The sequence below is a fragment of the Lichenostomus cassidix genome, chromosome 2 (assembly GCF_008360975.1).
Source record: "Lichenostomus cassidix isolate B80296 chromosome 2, HeHo_3.0, whole genome shotgun sequence".
NCBI lineage: Eukaryota > Metazoa > Chordata > Aves > Passeriformes > Meliphagidae > Lichenostomus > Lichenostomus cassidix.
The window spans coordinates 46,068,924-46,092,562 of record NC_139482.1 but is presented as its reverse complement, the minus strand read 5'-3'; the positions used below and the strand labels follow the sequence as shown (position 1 = coordinate 46,092,562).

The following is a 23,639-nucleotide window of genomic DNA, read 5'->3' as shown; positions in this document are numbered from 1 at the left end:
GCTGTTTTGACAATTCACTAGCAATAGGTGATAAAATTATGCAGTGGACATAGTTAGTTCCTCATTTTTGTCCCGCCCAACCCAGCTCCCGGATTCCGTTTTCATGAACAAAGTTATCTCAATTTTATCGTGGAAAACCACATTCTTCTAAATATTTGTAACTTTTTAAGTTCAGTGTTGTTTAATTCAGATAAAAGGAGGAGACATCAAGTCTAAATGAATTTTGGTTTAAAAGGACTACAAGAAACTTCTCTAAGGGCCAGCATTTCAAAGCCGGTGCTGTGGAGACTTCCTCACTTGAGAATGAGGTGGTGGAATTCAGCATGTCTTATTTGAAGGCATGTATATTTCAAAACTAAAAGCACAAGCAGAAGTTATTGTGTTTGAAAATTTCCATCCTGTTTCTTTTCATTGCTTTCCTTTCTGCACTGAAATGCTGAAATCCTGAATGCAAAAAAAACTCCAGCAGCTTCATTTCTGTCAACAGACTGCAAAGAAACATCTTGATAATATTTCATAGGGCTGACACATCCTCATTCTGGTATTACGGCTGTTGAAGACAAACTGTCAAACTCCTACACATTTTCAATGTACTGGTTCTGATTTATTAAACCAGTAATTTTGAAAGCTATTATAGAAGACTAAATTTTATCCAAATTACTGTTTAGCACAGGGGAAATGGGGAAGGAGAGTTTTTACCTCTCATATTATACACTACCTAGAGATTGTGTGCTTAAATAATTTTTAATTAACAATATTAAATTGTTTTTTATTCTGTAGTTGAACCACAAATATGCTTGTTGGCATTCCAGATAGGAATATTTCAGGCTATTCTGACTAGGCATGTGTGGTATGCTATGTTTTATTTTAGTTTTCCTTCTGCAGGGAAGTGTCATCCCTAGGAGATAGTCTTCTATCTGATCAAAGTTGATATGAACTTCAAATGAGATTTTAGAATTATTTTCAAGACACTAAATTAAAGCTCCTACTCCCATCATGACTGGTTTACTTTGTTTGCAAGAGCGTAAATGCCTTATAAATCCTGTATATCAGAAATAATTATTAATTCCTTTTTTGCTTTCATCTGCCCACTTTCAGGATACACCTTATGCATGCTTCCACACTTTAATAAACGTAAGTATTTAGAAAAAGATAGATAGAGTTCAAAATGAAGGTGAGATGAAGGATTTTGTGGGGAGCTGGAAATTACAGATTTTAATCTCTGTACTGTCTGGATACCCCTGGGTTTTCATGGGCATGCTAGCACCTTTCTCTTCTGTAGCAGCTCCAGGGTGCCAGCCAATTTGAGCCCTGCTTGCTCCATTACAGTACTGTGTGCTTCACACGTTATTTTGCAACCACATAATGAAAGAGAAAATTATTCCCAAAGCATGACTTGGCTCCGCTCTGGTAAACCTTGTCACATACTGAGAAGGGAACATCCTCTCTGTTTGGAACCCATTGCCCTACAAGAAAAATCAGACAAGGAATCAAAAGTTTATTATAATCAAAGTATAGAAGGCTACACACTGAAGTCTGAAGAGCAGTATCAGGGAATAAGCAAGTCAAATCCAAGCCTACTTTGGGAACTTTACCACCTCTCCATAAGTTTGAAGAAAGTCTGAGATAAAGGATTTCCCAGAGACTGTCAACAATGAGAGGCAGACAGACAAGATACTTAGAAATAGAAATAGGCAGTCATTATGAAAACTGTAAAAAGTACCTTTGGTCATTAGGTATATTAATAGTATCCTCATTAGTCTCTTATATGACTCAGAGAAACACTGCAAAATACTGTTCTCAGAAGAATGACAGCAAATGTGTTACACAGGTTGATGATACTTCTGTTGATGTACAAGCATGTTTCTTCTCCCTCCATCACCCTCACACCTTAAACTAGCCTGTAACTTACTCCGCATTTTATATAATCACTTGCTGTTACCTCTGCTGTGCTGAATATTCAGGAAGCAAAAATGTGTCCTCCAAATACCACAAATGCTAAAGCTTCAAGCGACGGCAATTTGAACATGGAGTAAAACTCCACAGCCCATACTTCAGGAGGCAGAGCTATTACTGCAGACCACAAGGAATGTAACACCACCACGGGGAAAGAAAATGCCTCCCTGGCTTAGTTTCCATCAGGTGTCAACTTTTATGGGCCCTATTCCCACTTAGCTACTTTATAAAATGCTCACCAAGTTAGAATCAGGCTCGCAGTCAAAAAGACATACTCACAGTAGCAGATGCTGTGCAAGTACTACTGATAAGAGATTTTACATGTCCCTGTCAACTACAAAAAACAGTGGGGAGTAGAAGATATAATAAACATAGGATTTTCTCTCCTATAGTCCCAGACATACCCATACTTGCTTAAGTGCAGCACTAAAAAATCTAGATGGAGGAGGAATGGTAATTGAAGGAACCTTTGGGAATTTAAAAAACTGACCTCAAAAGACAGGGAGCAGGGCAGTTCAGCTGGCTGCTGAAAGAATAAATAGTACATCAGCAACTAAGATTGCTAGGAAGAATTGCTATTCAGCTGCATCCAGGAGAAGGAAAGTTATGCTGCCACTAGGATAGAGGACAGAGAACAGTCTGAGCACTGAAAAGCACAAAATGCTTACACTTTTTGCAGTTAATTATTTTCACATGCATTAATTCATTTTCAAATTTTTATTGAGCATATTGAATATCTGGGTGCAAGGCAGAGGGTAGTAAAAGGAGCAAGACTCTCCTCATTGTTATGCTCTCAGAGTTGAGACTGGCTCTGTTTTTTCCTGTGAAGAAGGATTCTATTGGCAAAGCTTCTGTCCTACTCTCAGAAAATTCCTGGTGCTGTGTTCTGGAGAAGGAAAAGAAAAAAGGGGAAAGATACAAAGCACGCAAGCTACTCAAATCCTTTTGGTCTCCAATGCCTCAAAAATGAGATCTGAGTGCTGGAAATCTGGTCTTTCAATTGCATTGACTCTGACACTCAAGCAGGGGCAATAAAGAAATTTCCATGCCAATGATTTTAGCACAAAATAACAAGTAATGCCAGTAACTCCAGTTAAAAAAAAAAAAAACCACACACACACACACACACGTCTGCTTTCTGTAGAAAATCTTGATGCTTCGTTACAAAGCTTCTGGCAGAGAGCTGAAAACTTGTTGGGTTTTCAATGAACCTTGTAGTTGTTAAGTTTAATGGTGTTCTAGTCATGTTTGGGACAGAAGTTTAGGTACCGTGGGAGTGGAACTTCCTGGAAGAAAGCTAAGACATTCAGGCAATTTCTGTCACTAGAGTTAGAAAGCATTTTTAAGGAGTCACCTTTCATATTCAGGCACACACACCGGAAGCTGGGTGTTTATGTCCCACTCCTGACCCTAACCCTTTGCTGCCTGCAAGAATTTCTGCTACTTTGCTGCACATTTATGTACCCACAGCAGAGTGCCAAGGATGTTATGATAGTTTGGCACCTAATCACATTCTATTTCTGACAGGTTAAACCAGATTCAGTAAATCACTGTCATGTCTCAAAGCACTCTTTTTTTTTTCCTTTTCTGTTTCTCATGCCTATTTTGACAGTCAATGAATTATTCTGCCTATTCTGCTCTCAGTCTAACAGGATAAACTGTATAAAAAAGTTACAGCCTGTCACAATCCTGAAAATAATTTGTTGGGTATCATTTTCCTCCCCTGGACTATCCAATGTGTTTGTCTCCCATCATTAAATAAGGCAAAAGCAGTAAGTATTTTTGCTAACATTTAAGAAGTTGATGGAATCCAAGGAGCTTTAGCTATCTTTTCAATGTGACTGGTTTGTTTCAAGAAATGTTAGTTTATCACATATCCCAGTTGGAGACTAGTTTATCAGCTAGAGTTGGAAACTTACTCCCTTATCAACACAAAATGCTTCAAGGACAGAAAGCAAAAACAACGCTGTAGGATGCAGTAGAAAGAGCAAGGAGAATTTAGGCAGAGTGACAGTAAGTCAAAACAGAATTTGGCAAACACACTAAAGCTCAACAGCAATTCAAACTTATTGATCCCAAGCTTCACTTTACATCTTCTACAAAATACATTAAATATGAACAATGTCAACAACAATAATATGATTAACTAAAATAATTCAATACCCAATGTCATATGAGGTCAGACTTAAGAAAGGTGGAAAATCACAGAATATTCTGTGTTGGAAGGGATGCACAAGGGTCACTGAGGCCAGCTCTTCAGTAAATGGCCCATGCAAGGATCAAACCCACAACCCTGGTGTTATTAGCACCATGCTCCAATCAACTGAATTAATATTCATTTTCATTCAAAACCAGGTTGTGTAAGGCCTTCAGCAACCTGGTCTAGTAAGAGGGGAGGTAGGACTAGAGGGCCTTTCAGGTCTATTCCAACCCCTTAAAATTCTATGACTGTATGATAAAACAAAACCTAAAGGCCCACATGTAACAATGTATTGTCTCCAATATTTTACTTTTTGCTTTTGAAAATCAGAGAGAGGAAATCAAATAGGTGTTATGTGGTTAATTAAGCTGTCATGTAAATTCATTTACCAGGATTGTGTACACTAAACCATCTTGTCTAAGGACACAGAGGGTTGTGTGCAAGTTTAAAATCATTAACTATTGTTATCTGATAACAAGCCCCAAACCTGCGACATTCAAGTTTATTTAAACCAAAAGGATGACAAACATGAAAGCCAAGCACTCCTACTCTTTTCAGCCTTTCCTTTATTGTACCACCAGCCAAAAGAGTCCTGGTCTCTCCATAAAATGTTTGGCAAACAAAGGCCCTGTTAATTGACAAGCTATTGCTTTTACTGCTTCCTACCACAATTTGTGGGAATCTTTTAGACCCAAATCAATCCTGCACACAAGCGTTCCCATGAGATGCCACACGCATTCCCATTCGAAGCCACTTACAAGAAGTGCTACAGCCTCTCTCGTAAAACCTTTGTCTACGCTGGGCACTTCTGGAACCACGTGCAACCCTTTCATCCCCTGATGGACAGCAGGTTCTTTTTTTGCTTGTTTGTTTGCTTACTTTAACCAGGTTCTTTGTTTTCTGCCATCTTACTGCTTTGTTTTTACTCCAAGATAGATCCTTGTCTTTGCAAGGAATGAGTTACAGCAGAGATGTTTGCAGTCTTCATTGCACCCCAATGCCAGTAAAATATAGTCCCCTCATCAGAAGCTGCCTGTTAACAGCTCTCCTTTATTGCTAAAGCTCTGTGTTCTTAATTCTTCTTTGTCAGTAAGAATAATCAATCTCAGCTTGTTAATTAGGAAAAGTTTAACAAGACAGGGGACAGACACCTGACAGCACAAGCTCTGTTCCTTTACTCTCAGGAACAACAGCAACCTGCACTCATTGTATAAGCCCTTATTATCACCATTTAAAAGAGGTCAGCCTGCATTATTGTTTTCTTTATATGCTTTAGAAGTGCAAAATCCACCCTGCTTTGTGCATTCATTTATTTTAAATGACAAGAAGTCCTGGACACTTTTTCTCTGTACTGCAATGCCCAATTCAGGGTGTTGCTAATCAGCATTCATTTGGGCCCTTCAGGTACCCAAGAAGCTTTAAGTCTTTCATAGCTTCTAGTATCACTGAATTCATTCATTATCACAATACCATCTTTGATCATAAAAGTGGAAAGACAGTCTCTGTCTAAACAAGAGCCTTATAAAGTCAGAGCACCTTCCTCCAATTCCTTGGCATTTCCACCCTCCTTTTCCAACAGGAAAAATTCCCCACAGAAATCTGCCAAATCACGCTTTCATCTTTCTTCACATTCTTTTTCCACATTTTTTTTCTCTCAGGGACACAAATACATGTCCTTAGGATATAAAGCACAACAGGCACTCATCTTTTACTGCTGCCCATACATGCCATCTCAGAAATAATAACTGGATAGTGCTACCTCTATGAAATGATGGACAAGGAAGAACAGCTGGAGGCAGACCCCTCTGACTGCACAGCCAGAGGAACATGGACCATGCTGAAACATGGAAGGCAAATTTGAGCTGAACCCTGAGGAGTAGGAGGGGCAAGAACAAAGGCTCCAAGGAAGGAAGGGATATGAGAAAAAGACTGTGTGTTCTGAGCCCATGATCTTTAAAGAGTAACCTAGGTCTTCAGGGAGCTGCTCAGTACCTCTATTCCCCTGGAAATATGCCTGAACAGGGCACAGTCTCTTGCTGCACAGAAAGACTCATTTGATCCTCACCAAACTTAAAAGTACGATGAAGGGTTTCTGCAGCCTGAGCTGGGAACACACTGATGAGGTGAGCTAGGAAGCTCTGCAGGTAGGAGAGATTTAGGATGAAAGTCAAATACCCACAGATGGAGGAAAAGAGACCTTGACACAAGAAAATGCTTCCTAAAGTCTGAGATTTGAAATGCTTATGAATAAAAATTATTTACACTGAATAACTCCACTGAATTACACCCACTTGCACTGCTATGCCACAGTTTAGTTGTATTTCAGAAAAACTGTGATTACTTTTTATTTTTAATTTACTTCTAGACTTTTATTAAAATAATCCTTAACTTCTTCTCAGAGACATATTTTCTGAGAGAAATCAAAAGAAAGATTAAGAATAGTTATGCATGTTGATAAGAGAAAAAAAACCCACTGTTTTTAACCTTTTCTTTTTAAATGTCCAATTTATTATTTTAAACTCTCATATTTCCAAAATTAAAGGAATTTCATATTTCAGACTTGGCCCATGTAGTGTACAATCCCCATTAATGTAGGTATAGTTTTTGAAGCCTGAAGAAAATCAGATAAAGAAAAAATAAATAACAGGAGAATGCCTATGGCTCCATGCTGCATTATTTTTCTTGCCAAAGTTCAGTACATACCAAGTCCTTGCTCTTCCTCACCTACCTCCATAACAATAGTTCACCTACCTGGAAGATTGGTTTTTAATTAGGCTACTGAGAAAGTCAAACTCTCTAGCCTTGCAAAAAATCTGCAGACAAAACTATGGGGTGTTCCCAGAGAGACACAGTGACCAGCCCTCTACATCCCATTTCTGAGCACTTCCTGGTCTCTATTTGCATCCAGCCATAAACCAGCCACTTTACTAATGTCACTAACTTTGAAGATGTGAACACTGCTCCTACCAAAAGACCAACTCTTTGCTTTTCTACCCCTCACTACAACTCCTTGTCTCTGTTTCTTAGCCCCAGAGTAAGGGCAGACAGTGTCTGCTGCAGTTTGGAGCTGAATCAAAGCAGCTGAAGTACATGGAAATTTGGGAAGATCAGCATTTGGCACTGCACTAAGGATGGAAATTTGAATTTGAATTATCCTCAGCCTTCACTGAGGATACATTTAATTGCGTGTTCCCCTGAGTTTCCCAGTAGACTGCCGTACCTCCCCCACTGTCTTTTGTGGTGGGAATGTATTCCAGCAGCTCCCAATACCGATTAAAGCCAAGCCTTTAAAGCAGTATCAGGGTGCTTAATCACCCAGCTGACTGCAGGGGCAGGATCGGTCTTAGCTTAGCTATCTTCAGCCATCTCTGAGGCCAGGGAGCTCGGTAGGCTCCCCCTCGAGTCAGTGGAGGAAGATAAGCATCTGCAGAGAGTAATCCATCCCACCTCTCTCTCTCTCCATTAACTGAAGAGGAGCCCAGATAAGTAGTTCAAATCAGACACATTACTTCTGAATAGCTGGAGCTAGACAAGATTAATTCCACCCTCAGCCTCCAAAACACTTACATATGTAGTTCCTCATTGCTTATCTCAGTTGAAACGCCTGTTACTCGTAGATTTAGAAACAGATTTTGCCGCTGTGATTTCCTTTTCTTTGTGCAAAACTTTCATTATTCAGTATTTGCATCCTAGCATCAGGAATGTCAGTGACATTTCCTGCACACACACACTCACCCACAAGTGCACCTGCAGATGAGTAGCTGGGCACCTCTTGAGCCCCTCTGAGCAGTGGTTTAAAAGCCCCCGAAAATGCAAAGGAGATTGGGCAGAGGCTCCTTTTTGATCCAGCTCTCCCAGAGCCTCAAATCCCTGTGCTCTGCTTCCATCTTTTTGGGTTTCACTCGTTCCAAATCATTTTGGAAGAGCAGCTAAGACGACAGCATTGCCCTTGTGAAACGATGCTGTTTGGGGACCAAACACACATAACCACCTGCTGATGGTCGCGCCCGGGACGCGCCTCTCTGCAGGACAGACAGACAGCTCAACCTTTCCCACTCCCAGCTCTCAGCCATCCCAGCAATGCCGTAATCCAGCCTCCATTTCCCAAGCAGGTCCGCTTCCCTTCTCGCTGCAGGGGTGGGAGAAAGGCCGGGCTGGGCGGCGGTGTCTCCATGGCGCTGCGCGCTCCCAGCGTGGCGCTGCCTCGCACGGCCGCATGCCTCGCATGCCGCACCGCGCAGCGCCCACGGTCTGGGCAACAGCGCTCAGAGCACTCAAAAGGGGCTACTTCGGAGTTTGGATACTACCACCTAAAGATAAGCTTCACCATGGTTACCGCTCTCACGCAAGGTCACTTTCCTGCCAAACCTCCTCTCCTCCCTCCCTGGCTCTCTCTCCTTCCCCCTCCGCTATTTTTTTTTTTTCCCAAACGTGCTACATCAAAGGAGAAAATGAAAACATTTACGATAATCACAGTCTGACTATTTTAATGCAGGCTGCAGGAAAGGAAACATGTAAGCCAAGTGCTCTTACTGTGCAAGCAGAAACACACTCTCGACCTCATAAAAGTAGTATCTGAGAAATAACACTTGATTAAAGAAGCCAGTCCTTCATTTAAGTAGGTGCTTATGGTAGGGAAAATAGCCAAGGTTTCTCTAGAACAGGCCACTGGCCTATCACGAAAAGCAGGAACAGGCCAGACAGATGAATTACTGCGAGACAGCTGGGTTTCAGCCGGGGTGCGAGGAGATCCTTATTATCCCATCCACCTTTCCTACAAAAATGCCTCTCCCCAGAGAAACTGAGTCATTAAAAGCCGGCTCGTTCACTCCTGACAGGCAATATGCATTGAGTGAGAGGTGATACATTCTCATTTTCAGCAAGAAATCTTAGTCGCCCCAAGGAGCAGCTCACTTAGGAGAGCGGTAATGGAATACAGGGCCTTTCATCTGCGCCTCGCCGCCGCGAGCACAGCCTGGCTCCGTAACAACCCAAAAGTTATTAGCTTATGGCTTGTTTCGCTGACCTCCACGAAATGAGTTTGGTGGGTTAGGTCTGGTTTTCAGTAGACAATAACTAGAACCACAAGTGGTGTTAAACAGGAACCGTATTGAGTTAAGCACCCGGCAGGTAAGGACCGAGTGAATCGCCCAGGTGTAGCCATGCCATTCCTTTCTCTGCCCTTCAGGGCCATGGAGCATGTAGGAAGCCCTGCAACTGGTTAGCCTATTCCACCAAGATGGGGACCCCCAGCTCCCAAGATCCCAGTTTTGTCCTCATTTGCACAAAAAATGTGTTAAAAACAAATAAGAAATCCCAATGCCTAAACAGCCATTTCACATTCTCTGGGAGCTCAGTAGTATCGATTAGGCACCATTTGGAGCTGAAAATACCACAAACCTGAACTACCAATGTGCTTTCCCAAGATGGGGGCCCACAGTCCAGACCTGCAGATGTGCACTGACTTCTGGGTGCATCATTGTCCAACAATAAAATTCCTTTATTTAAATAATCCCTGATTTTATTACATTTAGCGAGTGCAGATCAACCCTACTTCTCTCCAGGAAAACAAACCACAGCCATCCCTCTTTACTTTTCTCTTGTTCACTGATGTCTGCAGCCCCAAGTTTGAGCCACCCCTGGGACAGTGACAGCCTGTGGAATCCAGAATCATCCATCTTTTGAAAAGCTTGCTCCCAAGTAAAATGCAGAATTAATCCTGAAGTGAGAGTAGCTGGAATCCTTATATGCACATCCCCAAAATACCTTAGCAGTAACTTGTGCTACTTCCTATGCCACGTTTCTACAAAAGACTCGCTAGTTACAATCCAAAATCCCAAAAGAAACCTAATTTGGGGTGAGGAGCTTCCCTCCATCTGTTAAAGCCTGCACAAGTTACAGCACATCACACACAAGCCTGTTCCCATCACTTAGCATGACTAGATAGGTATATTCAAATAAGACATCCATCCACCAACTGCTTAGATAAGAGGTTCACTGAGGACCCATTCCCAAAAGAGAATGGATGCAAAGCAGGCAGCAAATTGCTATCACAGCCCTGAGGATGCCCCCTTTGTTTACTTTGAATTTAAATCACATGGGAATTATCATAGGCTCAAATTCTGGAGGAAACTGGCAAGAGGGTAAAGAAGGCTCTGCAGAGAGAGGGAAGGGAGGTCTGGTGTGGCTTACAAATAGATGGACCTTCTTTAGCTGTCAGAAAGATTCAGAATGAGAGCTGGACATTTTATACAGATGTCATTAACATCCAAAACAATCATCCTGTCTTTCTTGGAAGGGATGGTTAAGTGGCTTTAAACATCTTAATCTCAACAGTTGATGTGTTTCCTTCTCTGACACAGCTAAAACTGCTAAGTCTCAAGGTCAGACTTTCCAGTGTGATCCCTTATTCCTTTATTTCTTTCCGTTGCTCTCCCCAGGTTATCTCCCACATCCAATGCTCTTCTCGGCACAGAAGATTTTGATATTCAGAGAACAAAGGAAAGTTGATCAAGGAGATGTTGGCACACCAATAACTGGGCAATAGGCAATATCTGTACAGTACTTATGAAAGAGCAAAGCAGAACCCAGAAAGACTCAAGCATGTCTCCACAGACTTCTCAACCATTCAGTCCTGCCGACCCCTGAGGAACATAACTAAGGAAAGCTGAAGTGTAAAGCTACTGTTTTACTGCTGAAGCTGAAGTGAGAGGGAGACCCACCAAGTACAGAGGGAGTTCTCAACCTGGGACAGAAGGTATTCAGCAGAACAGGAGCCCACGGCATATATCACTGTGACATGTGTGATGGCATGTTTTCATTATTACAGGATTAAAACTTGAAAAAAAGAATTACCTGAGCTCGCTGATCTCCACAGGAGCAGTGATGACTTAGTGTAAATTAATTTTGCAGATTACTGGTGTGTTCTCCCCCACAAAACAGTTCAAGTGCTCTGCAGCAGCTTCACTGAATGTGTGTATATGTATAAAGATATTTTAATTTTTGAAGTCTATCTTTCTCTCGTCCTTTATTTTATTTTCATGATGCAGGAGAACTGGTACTGTATCTGGTACTGACAAATTTCTTGGCATTCTACTGAAATACAAAGCCCAACATATTCTGCTGATAACTAGCCCACAAATTGCAACAAAAGCAGTGATTTGAGCTTTGCGTTTTACTCATCTCATAGATTACAGCAAGTAAGCCAAAGATATCTGCCCCAACTCATACAGCATTATCTTTTAACTTAATGGAAGTGAAAAAGAAGCCTGGTCTCATTACCCAAAGGATGCAATTATTACTTCCTCTCTATATTGTTGCTAGTCAAGAATAAAATCCAGGATATGACCTTTTCATCAAGCGTCAAGCCAGAAATCCACCTGGGACAGCCTCAGGAGGCTACCCTCATTCTTTCACTCAGTAATTCAGAGCAAAGGCCCTTGTTGCATACAGCTGAAAGGAATCCTTGGAATAGTTTGGCTTAAGGAAGCATCTAATAAATCCTCATCAATAGATGAAGGCCAAAAAGATTTCTGTCTCCTCCTGCATGATCCTATCACCAAAAAAGCACCACTAATTCAACAGATCAGCTCTCTCCCAAATAACCTGCTCCATCTGTACACAGTGTAAAGACACAGAAAAAATTATAATCTCAGAATGTGAGTGATACAATGTATTAATACCATAAATTCTTCAAGAGAGACCTGAATTCCAAGAGAAGAATGCATAATAGTGTGGAATTCCTTATATTTTTTGCTTTGTTATGGCAATAATAATATGCCTTTTGAAGTTCATACAGGGAGATACAATGCCAAAAGGCAAATACTTACAATACAAGAGCACTTGGTACATTTATTTCCTTCAGGCCTAAATTCTTCTCCTTCATTGTAAAGTCTCCCTTCAAATACACAGCCTGGAAAACAGCATTTTAATAAGTTTAGCTCAAGACAGAATGCTGCCTTTTCCCTCCAACACACCCCACATATGACAATACAAAAAGTAAATCATACCATCCTCTCTGATAGAGAATCATGGAATTGTTTAGATTGGAAAAGACCTCCAAGATCATCAAGTCCAACCTTTGACTGATTAGCACCTAGTCAAGTAGACTATGGCACTAAGTGCCACATCCAGTCATTTCTTGGGATATGGAACACCTCCAGGGACAGTGACTCCAATACCCTGGCATTCCATTAGGAGGCTGAACCTCCCTGGTGCAGCTTGAGACTGTGTCCTCTTGTCCTCTGGCTGGGAGAAGAAATCAATGACTACCTTGCTATAACCTCCTTTCAGGTAGTTGCAGAGAGAGAATCACTTCAGAAGAAAACAAATCACTTCAAAATCCTGAACAAATCCTTGAGAAACCCTAAATATCTTTTCTGCAGGGGGAAAGAAAACATCCTTCTACAGCAGATAAATTTGCAACAATGAAGTCGAGGCTAGGCAAAGTCTCCCATCAGAAGTGCCTTTAAAACAGTTTTTTAGGCTGTTTGCTTTTTACTAATTCATTCTTACTCCCCGAGTTTATATTAGCTGTTAGCAGATATTATGATATTATAACTAATCAAAATATAATAAGTCCATTATATTACAACTGAAGCAGTGCTTACCTACGAAACCTCTGATAAAATCAAATTAGCCTAAAAAGACACAGTAATTTGCCACTGTGCTTCACAAAGGCAACCTATTCTCATTCCACTTCAAAAAGTGAATCTCTTGTTTTACGATTACTCTTATCCTTCCCCTCCTAACAAAATCATGGTCATCAGTCATGCAAATTCACCTTACAGATCCTCTGAAAAATTATATAAACACACCTGTGGATATTGGTACAGAATATTGCCTATGCATCCCCTGGTCTGCATGTCCTCTACAAAAACATATTAAACATATCTAATGCGATTTTGTGCATTTTGAGTCACCAGCCCACATTTTAGTAACTTGTCGAGTATACCAGAGAAGTTAGAGGCAGCCTCCCAGGTGATTATAGGTATTATTAGAAATACAGTTGCACATGTGGAACAGCATCTTAACCATGAAATCTCACCTGGACACACAGGACAACACATTCCCCTGAGTTTGGAAGGGTTTTTGCAATGAACAACACACTGAACTTCTGATTCCACTATCACTCCTTCCTGAAAAAGAAGCAGATCAGACACGTTCATTGTTAGCATTGTGGTTGCTTTAACAAGCAAAAATTCACAATTACTGGCAGTACAATCAAAGCCCAGCACATGCTGCAAAGCACTGAGTTTCAAAACTTCTTACTGTGCCTGCTGCCAGGCATCAGGATTCAGGTTAATCCACAGTCAAAAGCTCCACTTGAGTCTCCCTGACTCCAGATACAGGATTTGCCTTAAAATGCATCAGGGAAAAAAAACAAGCATCCTCTTAAGAAAAGGAATCCTGATTTATCAGGAATCCTTAACCTCGGTAATCTGCCATGCAGCTCTGGTGAAATCAGGCCAGACACAAGGCATTCTCCTTCGTCTCCTACTGGAGGAAAATAGCCTCTGAAAGGAGATAAAAGTACCTTGTTCTGTAGAGTGGAGATGCTTATCTTTGATATTTTGCCTGATAAGTATTAATGAATTAACATTTCCTGTACTTATTTGAGAAGTCAAGAGTCCTCCTGAACAAACCTGGGTGTGAGGCTCTATGCATAAAAGCTGCCACATAAAAGCTGCCACATTTTTTTTCTGCTTACAGCTGTTTGAGGCAAGGCAAAATCGTTTTTTAAATGCGTGGATCTAGGGTAAACAGGATCACCCAGTTTTGCACTTAAACACTGAAATGGGCAATAAAAAACTGATTATTTCATGCAGTGTATCTAAATTCATGTAGTGAGTTTCTTTTTATTAAGTACAAGGATACAAAATACTGTTCCAACTTCAGTCTTCTCAGTATACTGATTTTCAAAAATTAGTTGGTTTCACAGAGCAGAAGTATTATAGAAAAGAGAAAAAACACCTTGAAACTTTTCTCCTCTTAGTAGAAGATCCTCATACTCACTAATCTCTTTTTTCCAACTGCCATTCTCAGTAGCTGCCTGAGTGTTACGGTTCAAACCAGATCAAATTGTCAGCAAAAATGGCAGACCTATTCACAGATATAAGCTAAAATTGCCGACTAATTACTTGGTTTGAGCCTGACAATCTTGAAAATGTTATGGTTGTAGATAGGCAAGCTACCAAAAATACCACTGTGTTAATAGCACAGGAGCCTAGGAAAAGAAGATTTGGCTGTGGGTTTCTATTAAAGAACACCCCAGGTAAAACCCATGGACACATACACATGGAAGTGCCCAATTACTAAAATAATTTATATGTCACAAAAGGCTTAGAATGCTGAAGAGGACTTACTTCACGGTCAAGACAGCAGGAAATGGCATGGCTGTGTACCTCTCCTTCAGCAAAGTTTGGGTATCGGGGTACTCAAGTCATTTAAAACCTATCCTTCTGAATGTTTGGTTATAGCTGGCTGCATCTGAGTGGATTTAAATTACTTTAAATGCAAAGTCCACATTGTGCTCTGGGCATAAAAAATTTCAGGTTATTTGGATTGGATAAATGAAGACTCAGGATTTCCTGGGAAAAGCTTACAACTCAATTAGCACGATTTTTATGACATCCTTACCTGGCACTGGTATGTAACACAGGGATTGCTGGGGAAGTGCCATTTCATGGAGCTGTTGTACGTATTTCCTCCAAAACTGCAATCTAGAGGACGAGAGAGAAGCACATCAGTTCAGCTGAACACAATCTTGTGGGAAGCTGCTGATGAGGATCACAGGGCAGCATCCTAAATGCAACCCACCTTCTCCCATGGGTTAAAGAAGAGGTAGAGCTGAGAGCTGGGATGAACAAGGATTGTGTCCTCGGAGGACTGGCAGCACTGCCCTGGACACCTGCAGATGATGCACAACTGGCCAAAGTCCTTACTAACTCTTGACTTTCCAAGACAAACCAAAATCAGTGACAGTTTACTTTAAAATGGATGCCAGTGCTTATTCTGCAGTCCACTCAGGAACTACTCAGTCACTCAAGCACCAGAACAGGGAGAGGGAGAGGGAGAAGAGAGGGTAAAAGAAGAGCTGGAAGCATTCATCATCTAGTTTGGCCAGGCTATCTTCATCCATTAACCCAAGCCATTGGGAGAGCTCTTCAGCAAGCACAGCTCAGCATAGATGAGCTGACACTGGCAAAGCTATGCCTCCTTTATGCATTTGCATGTTCATGGCAGGAAGGATCACCATCCACATAAACTAAAAGCCATCGAGTTCTTTTGTGTGTGTGGTAAATCTCCATGGGGAGACATTTTGGAGTCTCGTAGAGTTTGGCATTATATGTCTTTGTGCTATATGACAACTTTGCAAACAGATAACTGGTTTGTTTGCCCTTACACTGGATCAGCCCGCATTTCTTTTGTGCAAAATAAATTTTCACAGACCCATTTGGAAAAAAGCAAACACCAAAACAAACGTCAATTTTTACATTTTTGATTACATGTTCCTACTAGTTTCCCTTCCTTTTAGGTTTTCTCTTTTGCCATTTTCAGGTATTTTTCAAAAGAGAAAACCAAAAAAGAACACAAAGAAAATAATAAAATAACTCACCAGAGAAGCAAAAGCAGAAAATACTTATAAAGTAGAAATATAATATTTGTTTTTAAAAAGTTAGTTTATTAATGCAAAATTGTTTCAAGTAAAAAATAATTCTTTGGAGACCTAGAGTGGTTCTGAGAAAAATTTTGGAAATAACACATACCCCATTTTCTGTGGGAAAAATGCCCATTTTCCATTTATTGCTTCTAGGTCCCCCCCCCCCCCAGTGTATTTTACTCAAAATTAGCTCAATCAAAGAGCCCATGAAACCAACAGGAATCTTGCCAAAGACTTTGAAACACAAACATGCACATAGAGCTACAGAATCACAAAACTACAATCAGTCAAACAATGCCCACGGCACCATTCTCTTTCCACACCCTACCCCACTACCTACTCTAAGTCATTCTCTGCTGTGTAGGGTGCACTGTCCTGCTTTGGGATGCACTTTATGTCCTTCTGAAAATAAAGGCAATTTATCAGCCCAAAACCAGTAAATCTTTGAGCCCATTGTAAACGAAAACTCAACACAGCTCTGAAGTGCAGAGGAACTTAAAATCTCCATAAAATCATTGTGATTTTAACACAAAATTTAATGAAAAAATATATAAAGATAATTTGCAAATGCGTTAACTGCCTCCATTTAGGTTCTTAAACAACAGAAGACTTGTACTTCAGGATTTGCAGTAAACAGAAATTATTTTTCCAGGCTAAATACAAAGCAACACAGGAGAAATTTGTAGATGCTGTGGCTATTTCACTTACCTAGGCTGAAACAGGTATATTTTTAAAAGAGGTGATCAGGAGTCTCAGAGCTGGCTGTGATAATTTCAACTTTGACAAACATTGAAATGCACAAAGTATGCATCTGAATCTCATCTTTTTGAGTAGCAAAGCCCCTCTGAAATTATTTTGGATAATTAAGAAATATTCAGGTTCTCAGTGCATTTACATACAGTTCCCTGACCTCTCATGCATGCAGGTCAGCATGTCAAGAGAGGAGTGTGAATCCCTATACTCCTTTTATGCATTTTGAAGTTCCATTCTGAAAAACACCGAGTCAATCTTGCAGCACAGTCTCACTTACTGCTCGCTGCAAACCCTGACAAATGCAGAGCCTGTTCAGTATGTTTAACATCCCCAAGTTGCAGAAGCCCAGGTCACACTAGTCCCAGTCTGAGAAACAGTTTACAGGTGTGCAGAACACTCAACATGGAATGAGCTGTGCTGTTAAATATCTCTGTGTGTGTTTTACCAGAACCAAGGGCTAGGTTTGAAAACAGCAACTGCAAAATACCTTGCATATTTGCTCAGCAATTATGTTCTTTAATGTAAAATGCTTCCTCTATAAGAAAGCTAATGACCCTGGGCTAATCTGCATGTACAGATGTGCATATTAAACTGAAATTTTCAGCTCAAGGATTAGTCTGGTGGTGCACCCATGCAGTCAGCACTGCTCTTGCTGAAGTGCATATCCAAGCTATGCTACAGAGTCCTCTGTCCTGCAGCACCTGCCATTGTCCCTGTGGAAAGCAGCAAGGGGATGGCACACCAGAAGCAACCACGGAAAGGAGAGCCTGCAGGCACTAAAAGGGAAATTTAAAAATGGTGACAGGATGGAAAAGACTGCAGAAGCATTGGAGACACCAAGACTGCTCCCCAGCTTTGGCATGGGCCAGCAGGTTGAGAGCAGCAGCCATCTGACACCAATGCGAGGCAGATGCAGGATTTCAGCAGATGCTCAGTGGAAGGAGCAGCATGAAGGATGGGGAGAGTTAGTCAGCAAAACAAACAGGTTTGGAGAGAGATGGGGGAAGGCTGAATATCAGGCAAAACTGCAAAGGGTAAGAAAGGAGTGTTTTACAATCTCTGGGTGATGCTTTAACCTGTCTCTGACCAGAGGTGTGCCCTGACACTCTGCCCTTTGGACGCCCCAGAGCTACACCCACTACTCACTCTTCAAAAGGAAAAAGAAACAAAGCCCACATACCAACTAGTTTTTCTGAACCTCACTTTCAAAGTACAAATCTCCCAGCTGACACCTGCAAACATATAGCCGGACTTTCCTAGTTCCCTACTCATAGTGTGGAAACTTGTGAGCCTCACCTAAATTCATCTGAGACAAACCAGCCTCATTTGATGTGCCAACTCAGTCAAACCATTCTGCCTCATCCATGGTTAAAGGTCCATCATATTTGGCCTGGAAAGTAGAAGTCACTGAATATTTTTTGTTCAAAGGCATCAGCAAAGTCCCTGATGTTAATTTCCACAACAGTGTATGACGGAAGATACTTGAAATTCCTAAAAGCCATTTTAAAGCGTTTTTTTCCCCCCAAAAGCTCTTTGGAAATATTAGCACATTAACTTACTGTCTCCATCCACTATTCAAAAGAAAGAGCAGAAGAAAATAATAAATCAAGAAAGACCAGAGCTTACAACTATCACTTAAATGCTATCTACTTACTTCTGCCTGAATACCTACTTAAAAGAAAACTTTAAAAGGGCTACAGAGGAAGTTTTCAAGATGGGAACCCAAAAAGCCTGAGAATGCTCTAAGGAGTCTGTGAAAGATTTCACATTAATAAGTAAATTTGATCCTGACTCATACCCCATAAGGAAAACCTTTTGGATTCCACATATGGAAGGAAGTTAAATATTAGTGGTCGACATCAATTTTAAAAATGCTAAAGTGATTCATATCAGTCAAGGAGTGTGTCCTAATTTTTTAGTCTTTCCTGCTCCTTTCTTTAAAAATAACTGGTGTTTCATTAATGTAAAATATTAACTTTCAGTTAGTTGTAGGTTTTGTTGCCATTACCTCCTTCAATCCAAATAGTTCAGATAAGTCCTGGATAAACATGCAAGCCTAAAGTTGCTTATCTGAATCAAACCAAACCACTGAACACTTTGAAGTTGGTCAATTGTTGCATATGCAGTGGAAACTAATGCTAATTACCTTCTAGTCACCTCTCAAAGGCAAAATGATCCTCCAGATTGAGTCCTTCTGGCACCAAAAAAAAAAAAGGATGCTAAAATAGTTAAATAATTGCTAATTTACTTATTTAGCTACTTTGTTTCAATGTTGTGCATGCTATGCTTGGACACCTTTGTTTCAAATTTAATAAACCAACCTTAGGCCAATTTAATTTGAAAGAACAATTCCATTCTAAAACAAGCATCCTCGCAGAGAATTGGACTGGAATAACAAAAGAGGCAAATTATAGCAGATTTTGCTATTGGCATGTGGACAAGTTGATGATCAGGAAGCCATTTGTCTTTCCAAATCCTACAACTCTGATAAATGACCCTTTTTCCTTCTTCCCCAGATACTCAGGCATATAACAGTACCATGAAGATAGGGAAATTGACTGTAAGAGACAGTTTAGTAGTGCTAAAGCTCAGCCAGTGTCCTCAGGAGTTCATTAAAAAACAACCCTTTATTACTCAATTTGACATTGCCTAATTAGATTCCAGAAGAAACTCGTGCTTATTTTAGTCTAATGAGAATTTTATAGACAAGTCATTTCCTTATTCTCCCAAGAGAAAGTGATAGATTGGTGCACAATACACTGGCTCCTCATCCCTCATTTTTTCAGCATCTTTCTTCTCCTATTAAGTCTTTTTTTTTTGCTTTCCCTCCACTTTCTATTTAAAAAACGTAACCTCTCTATTGGCATGGAAAATAAACATTAGGAAAAAGAAAACAGTCAGAAGACATGTTTTATTTAGTGTTTGATAAATTAATCCTCAGGGAGGTATCCAGGCATGCTAACACTAAATACCAGTTCTAGGCCAAAAAAAAAGCCAACCCCAAAACCCTAAACAAGAAAAATAAAAAAGAAACACCACTGACTTGCACATTCTGCAGTATTTCCCTGGCATGAAATCAGTTAGCCAAAATAAAAGAACTGTGAATCACACATATACCTTTTATGAAATATATTTTCACATGTCTTAGTTATGGTAGAGCCATTGACAGCTACCAGAAAATTAAACTTCCTGTTGAGTAACCCTGGTCTTCATTTGTCAACACAGAAGCATGAAAATGTATACAAAACCTCCCATGCTTATCAAGTCTAGCTCTAAACAGTGAAAATCCAACTCTTTCCTCTGTAACCAAGTACAAGCAAGCCTATTTGCAGCTGAGCCATGGCAATTACAATACCCAAGGGATGCACAGAGGCCATGTAAAGGCTGCCCAACACAGCAGAGTGAAGAGGCCGTGGGGGTGAGCTGTGCTGGGACCACACAGCTCACACACGTAGTATGCAAAGCAGCCCACGTTCACTGAGCAAATAGCAGCAGAAATAAGGACATCAACTTCTCCCACTGCTGTTTTTGCCCCTTGCACACCACTGGAACTGAGTTTTACCTTCCCAAATGTCTTGTGTTCCATGCATGCGGTGAAAAAAGTTGCCCTGCAGGGTTCCTAGGAACCTTGCAATCCAAAATGCCATACAGTTAGAGCTGCCATTGACTCTTGAGACATTGAATCTCGATGTAAGTAGTGTAAGCCTGGCAGCTGAAGAACTGTCACCTCTCATGGTTATGAGGTCTGTCATGAATGATGTTGCTCAGTGACACAATTACTTGCTCTTGTACCCAAGTTCCTCACACCAGCAAAATAGCCTATGATCAGTACACCTTACACGTTCAAAATTAAACAGTAAAAAAAATTCTTATTCCAGTACTATGTGTCCTAAAATGGTTATCATTTTGTTCCAGAGAAACATGTTAAACCATCAATGTGAAAACCTGGGTAACTGATGTTTGACTGAAAAAGTGTTTACGACAACATGACAAGTCTGGTTATTAAAAGTTTCTTCCACAAATGGAAAATTGTATTAACCAAGGTAATAGGAGTATCTGAAACCTGAGGCACTACTGAACACAACAGTATACACCAGATATTCAACAGATATCAAATGTATGTGCTAAGACCTTTGTAAGAAGAGACAGCTCAAGGAAAGGATGGAGAGATACAGACCTTTTCTTAGGCATAACCAGAAATCACCAAAGCTGGTTCTGTGATGATGCTGAATAGTACTGTCCCTGGTGGCTATTTGTCTCTGCTTCAAAACCTCTGCCTTTTCTTGAAATGCAAAGCTAAAATCCGAATGGACACTGAGATGAACAGATGAACCTGTACTTCCAGCCTCAAGGAACAGGTCTTCTGGTTCAGAGCTGGAACACACTACCAAGAGACCCAGAAGCCGTAAGAAGCATCAATAGAAAAGTTAATACTTGATTATGTCTTTAAACCTCTTTCCATAGCCAGTCCCTGACAGAAGCCAGGACTTGATTATTCAGTTGAAGGTGAAAGAAATTTCTGTAGGAAAAAATACATATAATTTTCACATCCCATCCCCCACCATCCTTACATTATCCCTTGTCTCTGACAGCTTGCCTTAGAGCATGCAAGGGTGGGCTGCAAGTTACAGGGCCCCACTGGGGCCCCAGAAAAATGTCCCCCCAGTCAGTCTTGCAGCAGGACACCAAAGTGGTGTCAGGCACCTCATACTAGGGGTGTCCAGAGGCAAACAAAGTGCCAAAAGTACATATGGATCCTGCAGAGTATTAGTAGAGCAGCCAGAACACTGATAATCTCATAACCTCCAACCTCCTTTGCAAGCCAGCTCTTATAGTTGAAATTGGCTACAATCCTCAACCATACTATTTGATATCCTTTCCAAGAAATGCACAATTAACTATGATATCTTTGGATATTCAATATTCAGGGGATCTAGCACTGTTGTTGCCTGGGCTGTGATTCTGTTCTCTGGTAGATTCCAGATCAATGGAGCATAGCGCAAGAATTTCTAAGATCATTAATTAATTATTAAAAAGAAAACAAAAAGAACCCAAACAAAAAACCCACAAAAAAACCACCAAAAAAAACCAACCACAGAAATTTAAAAAAAAAAAACCACAGTAATTTTCAAAAGTTAACAAGGATAGAAAATGCAAAATTGTTCATTGGTGGTGCAAGAAAATTCTGAATGTATTTTCTTTGTTGTAAAAAAATTCCCAGCAACTTTGTCTTTGCACATCCATAGAAGATTCAGATTCTTAGGAAAAGAGAGTAGAACATGATGCACAGTTCTAGAAATTCAAACTTCATGCAGTCCTGAGCCAGTAATACCACTTCTTCAGAGTGCAAATAATTATTATTAGATGTGTAGAGAGCTCTGTATCTAAGTGACTAAGTATCTAAGGTCTCCATCCAACTAAATAATATAATGCTGCCAAATCTGTTTCTATAATCTTGGTGAGCTCATAGGTTTTCATTAAATATATTAAATAAAATGAGAGATTAAAAGTGGCCTATTTATCCTATGCAAAAGTAATAAGACGGCTTAATTTTTTAGTATTTTCAAAATTAATAACATGCTAGAGGTACATGGTATGCCTTATAAACTATAGTAAATATCTGTCAAAAAATAATCTTACTGGAAACTTTTCCTATTAGACTGAGTGACCTGCATTCTCCTTGCAGCAGGGAGCCATAAACATGGGCTCACTATTCTCTGTTCCAGACTTTTCACAAGCACACAGCAAAAGTGAGCTTTGCCCCACTGAATTCATAGTCAAGGTTCTATGGGCCTAAAGTCAAGAATAGTGTTAAAACATGAGGCTAGTCTAGAGGATTTCAATTTTAAATCTTAATTTAAATCTTAGACCTCATTGCATTCTACAACTTCCTCACGAGGGGAAGCTGAGGAGGAGAGGGGCAGGCACAGATCTCTTCTCTGTGGTGACCAGTGACAGGACCTGAGGGGATGGAGCTGTCAGAAGGTTTAGATTGGATATCAGGAAAAGGTTCTTCACGCAGAGAGAAGAACAGGAAAAGGCTCGCCAGGGAAGTTGTCAGAGCACCGAGACTGACAGAGTTCAAGTAGTGTTTGGACAATGCTCTCAGGCACATTCTTGTCCTGTGCAGGGCCTGGAGTCAGAAATTGGTGATGCTTGTGGGATCCTTCCAACTCAGGATATTCTGTGATTCTGTGACAAAGTAAGGCCAAATCCTCATGTGCTACTTTCCACCACAGTTAATTTTCTGATTGCAAAAGTTGTACGAGCTGCTGTTCCTTACTTTTTCTGTTTACTAAGAAATATGAAAGAAAAGAAGTGCTAAAAATTAGCTAAATATCAGAAAAATACCCAATCAGAAGCAAGGGACTTATGCTCAGCACACAACCATTTGCAGGAGATAGTTCTCTACCAACAATTCAGTTTCTCCTGCATGCAAAGCTCCAAATAGGAGAGTTCAGCTGTGTGCACTGCTGCAGACAGAATCATAGAATAGTTTGGGTTGGAAGGGACTTTTAAAGCTCATCTAGTTCAACCCCCCTGCAATGGGCAAGGAATACTATCATGCTCCTCATGATAGAATAAAATGCACTGACTGAGCTGTCACAAATGACTCATGAGTGGTGGTTTCCTTGCTACACAAGCCCATTCTGGAAAAAGCCCTTTGGTCTTAATGTTATTCTCGTGATGTTGCATTCAGACAACAGCAGCCATTCATTCATTCACTCACTCATTCATTCATTTCTTCACAAGGTAGGAAGACGTGAAGCTATCAAAGAGAGCTGGTAAGAGCCTGTAAGGCCTGATTAAGCTCTTCCAGGCTTTGGGAACAAAGCCAAGAAAAAAGCCATCAGGTTCTGATGTCTTTCCTTGGTAACATTTTGTTCAAGTTTAGATGAAATGCAACTAGTAAAAAAAAAAAAAAAAAAGAAATCCCTGTTTCCCTTTTCCTGCTTGCATTCCCCATGGGCACTCTGGCAGCTTGACAAAATAGTAACTGACAACAAGTGCTGCAGGGCCAAGTCCTGACTGCAGCTGAGCTTTGTGTGGGGAGTGCTGGGGAGCTGC

The 23,639-nt window shown here is 40.6% G+C and overlaps 1 protein-coding gene across 2 annotated transcripts in view; it reads right to left on the bottom strand.

Moving 5' to 3' along the window:
* BMPER (BMP binding endothelial regulator) overlaps positions 1-23,639 on the bottom strand; it is a 148,536-nt gene that overhangs the window by 98,119 nt on the left and 26,778 nt on the right. For both annotated transcript variants that reach the window (XM_085051396.1, XM_085051397.1), the window contains 3 exons: positions 14,795-14,877; positions 13,203-13,293; positions 11,986-12,068 (listed from right to left, as the gene is read on the bottom strand). In XM_085051396.1, the coding sequence (XP_084907522.1) occupies positions 11,986-12,068; positions 13,203-13,293; positions 14,795-14,877 (257 nt within the window). The remainder of the gene's footprint in view (positions 1-11,985; positions 12,069-13,202; positions 13,294-14,794; positions 14,878-23,639) is intronic.